Source organism: Erithacus rubecula (assembly GCF_903797595.1).
Source record: "Erithacus rubecula genome assembly, contig: scaffold_410_arrow_ctg1, whole genome shotgun sequence".
Lineage (NCBI taxonomy): Eukaryota > Metazoa > Chordata > Aves > Passeriformes > Muscicapidae > Erithacus > Erithacus rubecula.
Window position 1 is genome coordinate 80229 of NW_027635927.1, and position 10123 is coordinate 90351.

General features: G+C 55.8%; 1 protein-coding gene and 1 long non-coding RNA gene across 2 annotated transcripts; both read right to left on the reverse strand.

Annotated features, from left to right (window-relative positions):
* Window positions 1-5324: 5324 nt before the first annotated feature.
* Window positions 5325-6104, reverse strand: LOC306816180. The gene is made up of 3 exons (XR_013777592.1): window positions 5933-6104; window positions 5620-5760; window positions 5325-5427 (listed from the first exon to the last, which is right to left on the reverse strand). It is a non-coding gene; the product is annotated as an uncharacterized lncRNA (long non-coding RNA).
* A 220-nt stretch (window positions 6105-6324) lies between these two features.
* Window positions 6325-7892, reverse strand: LOC306816179 (uncharacterized protein). The gene is made up of 4 exons (XM_079332660.1): window positions 7776-7892; window positions 7440-7588; window positions 6984-7131; window positions 6325-6739 (listed from the first exon to the last, which is right to left on the reverse strand). Exons 1-4 carry the CDS (start codon window positions 7860-7862, stop codon window positions 6443-6445), a joined length of 681 nt encoding a protein of 226 aa, XP_079188786.1. The 5' UTR covers window positions 7863-7892; the 3' UTR covers window positions 6325-6442.
* Window positions 7893-10123: the final 2231 nt, after the last annotated feature.

Genomic DNA, 10123 nt, shown 5'->3' on the forward strand with positions numbered 1-10123 from the left:
TCCTTGCCAGGGGGGTCTCCAGGCATTCAGGGAAACCAGGGGAACACCCTGGAGTCCCACAGAACAGGACCAGTAGGAATTACACAATATCCACTTCAGGTGGAAAACATGAAAAATGTTTAACCTATCAGACAATTTTGTAACATTTGGGTTGTTACTGGAATCTGTAAATCTGAATATAATGCACCCATTGTACCTGTAGAAAAGCCTGATGGCTTGAACTACAGTCTGATTCAATCCCTACAGGCTCTTAACAAAAGAGCTGGAGATCCCCACCAAATGCTTGCAAATCCATATGCCTTGCTAGCCAAATTAAAAATGAATATGAATGGTTTACCATGTCAGATCTCGAGGATGCTTTCTTGTGTACACCCTTGGACCCTGGCAGCCAAAACCTGTTTGCCTTTGACTGGGGAAATGCAGAGACTGGAAGGAGAACTCAACTTATGTGGACTGTATAAACACAAGGATCCTAGAATAGTCCAGCCACATTTGGAAAACTGTTTGCTAAGGACCTTGAAAATTGGGTGAGCCCAATTTTCTACAAGATTGGAATTGTGTTTGTGTCCACAAAAGGAATTGTATTACAATAGGTAGATGATCTACTTATAGTCACTGAAAGGAAAAAAGACTGTTTGGAATGCACAGTAAGCCTATGAAATGACTTGGGACTAAGTGGTTGTATCCAGAAATCAAGCTCATATAATCAAACAAGAAGTTGCTTATCCAGGATACAAAATATTCCAAGGGCAGCTGGGACTAAGACAAGAACGCAAAGGAACCATACACTGAACCCCACTCCCTACTATTGCCAAAGAATTGAGAACCTTTCTGGGAAGGGCTGGAGGCTGTATTAACTGAGGTGTTAACTGTGGGCTGCTGGTTAAGCCACTGTACCAGCTGTCCGAAAACAATCCCAGAGACCTGGAATGATCGTCCAAAGGTAAGAAAGCCTTTCAAAAGCTGAAGGAGGAATTGAAAAGAGCACCTGCTCTGGGCCTCCAGATGTCTGGGAACTGTTTTAGCTTTTCTCTTTTGAGAGGCGAGGAATGGCATTGGGAGCACTGGCACAAACAATTGGCCATACAAGATAGGAGCAGCACACTTTTCAAAACAACTGGGTGAGGTAAGTAGGGGATGCCGACTGTCTGCGAGCAGTTGCTGCTCTTGTTTCAAAGGCCCAAGAAGCCTGGAAATTCACTCTAGGTACACAAATAACTGTGTTTATCTCACATTCAGTGGCAGCAATCCTTGAGTTAAAGGGTGGGCAGTGGCTTTCACCCTCAGGATTTCTTATATATCTTGCAGTTTTGGTGCAGCAACATGGAATTACAAAAGTAATTTCTTCTCTAGTTCATCCAACAGCCATTCCTGGCTACTCACCAGACAGATGAGGAACCTTTGTAACATAACTATCAAAATCATGAAGTCCACTTTATTCCAGCCACCCAGACCTTAAAGAAACCCCAATTCCAGGAGCACAGATGGGAGTGGCTTTGTAAGATCAAGCAAAATCTGGATATACGATTAGCATGGAGGAAGAGGGGATAGAAGCTCTACCTCTGTGAGTCAGCTCAGAGATAATCAGTTTAACCTGTGCCCTCTGAGGAAAAAGCAGCAATTGATGAACAGATTTCAAGTATGTCTTCAGAGTAATACATGCCCATGAAGCAGTTTGGAAAGAAAAAATACTATGGACAGCTCAAGGAAAGCAGATGAAGCATTCTGAGGATTATAAGGATAAATGACGAGCAGTTGAAGATTGAGGAAAACCTAACTCCATGCCTGCCTTTGTTATCCAGCCTCAATGTAAAATCTCTATGGCTTGTAAATTTGAAACTCATAAACCTCTTGTAAAGGAGATTACTACAGTGACCATGTGCACCTGTGATGTTTCTAACAAGCAGTGTGTGCATTCATTTTTGTGCGATTCCTATCAGGATTTTTGCATTATGCAAATTAAAATGGACAGAGACTACAACCTAGTGAAAAATATTCCCCTTCTTCTGTGACACATAGGTGAGAACACCATCATCATGTAGAGATATAGTAACCAAGCCCACCAGGAATCCCACCCAAGAAATCTTTTTTCCAGCAGCCAGCTCTTGTGCAACTCCAATAATAATTTGTACTGGTCGTGCGCTTAGTACATGGAACAGATCTCGTGGAGGATGTGCTTTTGAGAATTGAATTTCATTCTTGGGATATTCCAGGCCATCAGGAATATTAACCAATCAAGTTGCAGGAGTAGCTGGGAACATAATCATCCTATGAGTGCATATCGTGCCCAATTCCATGAGCATGTGTTGGTGGCCCAGATACGCATGGAATCCTGAGAGCACAACTACGTTCTTTTATGGGCTGAGGTACTCAGAATACTCAACTATTTGTACTGGGAAATTTAGTAAAGTAAGTATCCTTTGTAATACTAGCAGGGGCCAGTGTAAGGTTCCTGAAGGTATCAGAAATGCTTGCCTAAAGGCAGGCAATGTATCTGAACAAACCACAGTGACGTGCCTTAGGCATCGACAAGGAGGGAACCTTGTCCTGTCCCCCAGCATGGGAGCCTTGCCCTCCTTGTCCCCAGGCAGCCAGCGCAAGGGACACCTCAACAGTGTCCCCACCCTCCTGCTGAAGCTTCTGCTGCAAGCCTGGGGCAGACTTTGGGGAAGCCCCAGAGCAGGCAGGTGTCAGGAACAACGCAACTGCCCAGGGGCTGCTAATGGCCTCTGACACCCAAGTCCTCAGGGCTTCCCACCGCCCCAGCCCCTCAGGTGCCTCCTGGCCCCTTGCAGCCTCCTGGCACCCACTCCCTCACACATCCCCCTCGTTTCTTCTACTGCCTTGTCCCATCAGGGTGTCCACAGCCCCTCATCCCTTCACGGCCTCCCAGCACCCCGTACCCTCAGGCCTTCCCCCAACCCGGCCAACCTGCCCAGCAGCAGCGCTGCAGCCCCACAGGAGCTCCAGAGGAGCCCGAGCAAGAGGCACCACGGAGCCCTCAGCAATCCATCCAGGAACAGCCGGGCAGGAGGACAGTGCTGGCGGCTCCTGGCTGGGACAGGGGTCGTGGCCATCTCCAGGCACCGTCTCACAGGGATCCCCACAGCTCCGGCCCCTGCCCACCCGCTCTGTGGCCAGCACAAAGGCTTCAGCACAACCAGCAAAGGCCAAGGGGCTTCTGGCCATTTTCCGTGTAACACTGCAAACCTAGGCAGCTTGCTGAGCACAAGCAGCCTTCTCCCCCCCTATTCCCCAATGCCCTGCAGACCCTGGGCAGCAAAAGAAAGCTACTGGGAGTCTGTCGGTTGCATAACATCCTATATTTCTACAATAAGTAAAACAAAAAGGAGAAAAAATTTCAAGAAAGGAAAAATCCCCACTGCCTGGCTGGTTCAGGTGGCTCCAGCAGGCAGAGCCTCCCAGATCAGCTCTCAGTTCTCAGCAGAGCTCCCATAGCACAGCCAGGCACTGCCGCACAGTCGAGACCGTCGCTGGCACGCCTCGCGGAATCGGTCTTGCATCGCCTGAAGGATGGACGCTGTTTCAGCTGCAAGTTTTCTAATGGCAGGGCTGGTGTCATCTGCCATATCTTCGAGGGCTGAGAAAGAGAGGAACAGAGCTACTGTCAGATCCTGAATCTGCAGGAACCCGAGGAGACTCCTGTGCCAGGGGCATTCCAGCCCGCTCTAGCCATGGCCAGGAGGAAGAAGGGACCACTGGGATCAGCCCAAAGCTGCTGGCCATGAATCCCCCACCTGCCCCTGAAATCTCTGTGTGCTCTGCCCACGCCGCCCCCCGTCCGCACAGGGAGCAGAGCCCTCCACAGCCGGGGCAGGGCCTGCAGCTCCTCCTGCCAGCCCCCACTGCCAGCCCGCTGCCCACACTCACCCTCACAGATGAGCTGGAGCTCATCCTCCTGCTCCCTCAGGCACCGCCCGGCCATCCCTGAGAACACAGACCTGGTCACGGCTCTGCCCAGCGGCACAGCTCCCTGCCAGCGGTGCTGCCAGCCCTGTGGCCACTCGCCCTCGTGGCCTGGCAGGGCTCAGCCCGGGCCCTTACCGCTTGCTGCCGCCCAAGGCACGGCTGAGAGAGGGCGGCAGCAGCCCCGAGGGCAGCCGGGGCTCCACGGCATCGGGCCCGGGTGGCAGAAGCTGCCGGGGCAGCAGGCGGGGCTGGGGCCGAGCTGCGGCGGAGAGGGGAGGGAACCGGGCTCACCCAGGAACCTGATGGCCGCCTCTCGCAGGGGCTCCTGAGGGCTCTGCAGGTACGGCAGGGCCTGGCGCACGTGCTCGACCACTCGGCTCCTGTCCTCTGTCAGCTGCGGAGAGTGGCGGGAGGGAAGGCTCGGGGTGGGCTCTGCCCCTTTGCCCGGTGCTGCCCGTGCCCGGCCCCGGCCTCCCCTGCACACACAGCCCTGAGGCGCAGCCAGCAGCCGCTGGGCCGGGCTCTGCAGGGGCACAGGGCCGGCTGCTGCCCGGGGAGCCGCGGTGCCGGCCCGCCCCACAGCCCCGCTGGGCCGGGGCTCCATCGGCACCCGGCTCGGGGCCGCAGGAGCCTGGAGAAGAGCCCGTGCGGCCCCTGCGTGCAGCGCTGGGCAGGGCCACAGCTGCCAAGCGCACAGTGAGTGCCGCGCTCAGGGGGCTTCTCCAGCCTGAGCCTGGTGCTTCCAGGCCCTCCTTACCAGGCACTCGGCGAACTTCCACAGCTTCTTCTTCCTCACAAGCTTTTTAAGACGGTTTCTTTGCAGGAACTTGGCCGCACAATGCAGCGTTTCCCAAGATGCCTGGAGAGCAGCAGAGATGCGGAGATGGCACCGCAGTTCAGGGCACAGGAGTCACTTCCCTGGTCCCAGGCCTGGAGGAGGCTGCAGCCCTGGTGGTGCCAGGGCAGGAGGCCACCGAGCCCCCTCCCAGGGGGACACGGGCAGCCCATGAGTCCTCACCTGTGCCACACAGCGATTCTTATCATGGCAGTGGATGAAGAGTGGGATCAGGCTCTGCAGCACTTGTCTCTTCAGGGCTTTTTCTTCCTTTTCCAGCTGAATGGTGACCAGTGCTTGGAAAAGCAGTATGGACACCTGCTGCACCTGGCTAGTATCCTGCATGAAAGGAAGAAAAAAGACCTCAGCATCAGCAGCTGAATTGGCTGCAGGGCTCAGCTGTGCATTGGCCTGCAAATCCACAGGGCACAAAGTGTTTGGGCTGCTCCCAGAGGCCGTGCCTGGCTGGGGGCACAGAGCCTTACATGTTCAAAGAGTGTCAGCAGCGCCTCAGCCAACTGCAGGGCGATGGGGCTGGCTATCAGACTGTTGTTTTCAAACACTGCAAAGCTGAGTACCATCGCTGCCATCCTAACTATTTCTCCATCTGCTTCCTCCAGCAGCTGCACAAGACTTTCAGCCAGGCTGCACATCCTTCTTGCCTGTGTGGAACACAAGTCTGTGAAGCCCCACCCTGCTGCGTCAGGCCTCGGAGGCCAAAGGCCAGTCCCGAAGCACTCGGGCAGCTGAAGCGGGAGGCAGGAGAGCTGGGAGCAGCTGCCCCAGCACACGAAGCCCAGCCAACACAAGGGGCTGCTTTCACCAGCGCAGCTTGAGGCACTGCCCCTTCTCACCAGCAAGGGATCATCAGTGAGCTTGAGAAGGGCCCTGAGTGCCAGGTAACGCTTCTCCCTGCACTCGCTCTGCAGGTGCCGTGACAAGATTTGCAGGACGCGTTTACCACTGCTTCCACTCAAGTCCTGGTACTTGAGGACCTGAAAGGCACAGGGCAGTGACAGGGGACCTGGCCAGCAGGAGGCCAGAACCCCACAGGGCTGGGCCCAGCCAGCAGCCCAAAGCACGGGCACCGTCTCAGGCAGCTGTGGCTATGAGAGGCCAGAGAGCCGGGAGGCAGCTGAGCGAGGCAGCGCTGGCCATCAGGCTCACCTCCACAATGAAGGCCAGGGCAGGCAGATCCCAGCGTGGCTCCTGTGTGCTGAGAAGCTGGAGAAGGTAGCGAAAGATCCGGGAACACAGAGGTGGGGAGACACAGGACATCTCCCTGGCAGGAGTAAAAGTAACCAAGACTGTGAGCCAGGGCCACAAACCTCTCCCAGGACTGATTTCCAGAGGTCTGGTCATTCCCCACCATCCTGCAAGGGGGCCTGGGCCATTTTGGGGGGTAGCTCCCTGTGGGCACTCTCCTCTCCCATCCTTTTCCAGTCTGCTTCGCAGTCCCTCAGTGACAAGACCTTCTGGCCCATGACAACACGCACTGTGTGGGGCACCCAAGGAACAGAGCAAAAATGCCAGGGGCAGTGGGGAGCAGGGAGTCTCACCTGGCCAGCAGAGCCACTGCATAGTGGTGGGTGTCAACACACAGCAGCGTGTCCCAGCCACACTTGCGCCCCACTGCCATCACCACACGCTCACCCTGCATTTGGCAGAGCAGGGACTTCAGGGTCTGCACTGCAAACCTGTGTGCAGAGCAAAGCTCAGGTCACCTTGGGAGCACTGGCTCCCTCCCTGGGGACATGGCAGGGACAGAGGGACTGGGACGGAGAACCTGTTGGGGCTGGCAGCAAAGCCATGTTGCTGCTGGCATTCCTTCCACAATTTATCGACCTCCATGGGTGTGTCCAGAGTGCTGAAGAGCACTTGGAAGAGCAGGTGGACAAATACGCGGGGCAAAATCTTCATCACTATCTGTGGGATGCAGGGCACCTGGAGGATCTTCCACATCACCACAGTTGCCTGCAAAGGACAAACAGCCCGAGGTAGCGCTCAGTGCCGAGGTGTCCGTGCGGCAGGGCCCAAGCGTAGCAGGGAGAGGCCAGGGGAGATTCAGGGGGAGCGCCGGGCCTGGTGCCCCTGAAGCTGCCCCTAGGGCAGGATTCAGCCCAGCACCTGAGGCTGGCAGATGCAGTGGGGGAAGGAAGATGGAGAGCTGCTGGAGAGGCAGCCTTTGGGTGAGCAAAGGCCAATTCCAGAAACTCACAGCCAGGGCAAAGACTCTCGTTGTGTCCCCATCGGAGGTGCACGTGCTGTGCTCTGGCCAGTTCCCCAGCACATCCAGGAGTCTCAGCTGCACCGACTCCGCAGTCCTGCTCGAGCACAAGATGGTCTTCCACATGGTCTCAGCAGCTCTGCAGGATCAGAGCTCTGTCTCAGGGCTATCTCAGACAGAGCACCAGGGACTGGGCAGCAGCAGGGGCCTGAGCTGGATGCCAGCTCTGCCTCTGCCCATTGTCCCTTGCTGGCAGCACCCAGACAGTCCAGTCCTGTGGGGACAGGCTCCTGAGGGGCAGAGAGGGAGCATGGCAGCAGGCTCGGGGGCTGACATGCTGGGGCAGGGAAAGGGAGCAGCCAGTGGGCCCAGCAACTCCCTGTTGGTCAGATACCTGGAACAGGCTGTACAGGGTGATGGGCTGGTGAACCCTGAGCTCTCCCATACCTGTCACACGATGGGGCCACACTCAGGAGAGTCATCACCACATCAGTGGGCTGTGCCTCTGTGAGATCCAGCAGTTTCCTGTCCAGCCTGTGCTCATCAGACTCATTGGCCATGAGCCACTGGTGGATGTATTTCACCATGGCAGGCACCTGAAGAAGGCACGGGGAGACTTGGAAAGCTGCCAGAGGTAGTAACGTCCCCAGCTTCCCCAGAGAAGTGTTTCCCTTCCCTTCACACTGTGATGGCCTCAAAGGCTGACAGGGACCAGCAGGCCCCAGTGGCTTGGGAGGCCTAACAATTCCTGGAAGGATCAAACCCTTGCCACAGGCTGCTTACTTGCTTTGGACTTGGCAAACCCTCTTCTACAAGCATATTCAGCAGGGCAGCACTGGAGTTGGTGGTGGAGCTGTCACAGTTCTCCATGGAGCCAGTGCCCGTGGTGCTGGTTTCTTCCTACCAAATGCATTTGATGAATTTGCAAGTGTAGCAGGAGAACAAAGGGCAGGAAGAAAGGGATGTTCCATGGAGTGCTCCAAACACTGTGCAGGGCTGAGCAGTGAGAGCAGGCCCAGCCCAGGTGGGGATGGCTGCAAATACCTGTGCTGTTCTGGGAAAGAGGCCACCGGTGGATTCCTGCTCCTGTGTCTGTTCCATGGCTGCACCTGGCAAAGAGCGAGCGCAGCCAAAGCTGAGGGGCTGTGTGAGAGGCCTGAGAACAGAGCCCAGCCCTGCACTCCCCAGGCAGGGGCAGCCCCAGGATGCCCCAGGGGATGGAGCGTGGGTTCTGCAGGGCGTCTGCCTGGCCCCTCTTCCCTCCTGTCCCTGGGCATGTCCTCAGGGGATGGGATGGGATGGGATGGGATGGGATGGGATGGGACGGGACGGGACGGGACGGGACGGGACGGGATGGGATGGGATGGGATATCACCATGCTGGCAGGAGCCATCAACCCTGTAGCCCAGCTCTGCCACTCACCATCCTGCTTTGGCTGAGACTGCTCTGGCTCTTCAAGCTGTTGAGCTGGGTGAACTCTAGCTCCTCTCCTTTTTATTCTGCAGAACAGTCTGAAGATCTTGAGAAATGCTGCCATGCTGGAGTCTGGCCTCACGAGCACCTGCTAGAGAGATTCCTCAGGAAAGTTATGAGGCAAACACTCCCGCAGTCTGGCTGCAAAGTCAGCTGCAGGAGTAACACTCAGGGAAGCTCCGGGTCAGGCAGGAACGAGTGCGCTGTGTGGGGGCTCCTCACGGCACCGCTCTGTCCCGTCCTGTCCTGTCGCGTGCTCTGAGCACTGTGGTGTGGCCGTGTCTCCAACAGCTCCTATATCACCACATGTCACCAAGGGTCCGTTGACACCCTGTCGTGTTCCATGCCATGGTGACCGTGCTGCACGGTGTCACTAACGGCCCTTGCATGTACTGCCACTGGCCCTGGAGCTGCCCCCGGCCCACCCAAAGTGGCCCAGGTTGCAAGGAATCCCTCACCCCAAGTGCCTAAGCAGCCCGACAGCAATGTTGGGAATGGCTCAAACCATGGGCAAACGCTGCTCTGCTCTGCGGGCTCAGGCCAGCAGAAGGAGCCCCAGGGCTGCCGACGCAGCCGCAGCAGGAAGGGCACAGGGCCTTGCACACAAGCTGGCTTGGCCTCCTTGGGACACATCTTGGCTGGTGGCCATCCTAAACCCGTGGCTGTGACACAGACCAGGAACGTGTGGGCAAGGGCAGGAATGCTGCTCTGACCCCTGGGACCTGTGAACACTGAAAGCAGCAGGTGTGGCTGAGTCCCTGCCCAAGCAGATCTGCCACCCCCCGAGCCCTGGCAGCGCTGGTGCCCGGCTCCTGCCCCAGAGACCTGTACCCCGGGGGGCTTCTGTGCCACAGGGAGCCAAAGCCCACACACACTGGGGACTGTGCTCCTTGCTACAGGGGCTGTTGACAGGAGCGCTGGAGCAACTGCTGGCAACACTTGGTGTCTGTCAGAAGGCAGAAGCTGTTAGTCCTGAAATAATTTCTGAAATAATTTTGGGAGGGATTGGCAGGAGCACCAGAACACAATCAGCAGCTGAGTTTCCCAGTACAACTAGATTGTACAGAGACACTGTCATGTTTTCTTGTGTTCTAACAAAAACATCAGCCCAATCTCTGATGTTCAGTGCTCCAGTTGCTGTGTGTCTGGTGCTGCTAGCTCATATCCAAAGAGAACTGTGTGCCTGCTGAGCATGGCAGTGGAAAGCCACAAACAGGGAACTTCAAGCACTGCAATAAATAAAGCTTCCAAAAATCTCTTCTCCATTTCCAAAACCAAAGATCAGCAAACACATTGCAAAAGAGAAATTCATTCCAACATTCTCGGGACACAAATTATGACTAAAGGTACCAAGCAAGGATCGCACACAAGGCCTTTGGAAACACTTCCTAGATGAATTAAAGTCTCTCCATGCAGGGCTGTAATAGCTGAACTTGGGCACTGTTGCCCAGTTCCAGGTAGAATGGGAAGAAGTCCACAGTGTTTTTGTACAGTCTGAAATAGGGATGCAGACTTGGACCCAGTTCTTTCCTGGGCAGGATGATGCTGAAATCCAGTGCATTCTGATGCCCGAAAAGGAGGCAAGAAGCCAGGACTACTCCACAGTAGAAGGCCTATGGGGCAGGAATTTGTTTATTTGATACCCGGAGGGAGGAGCA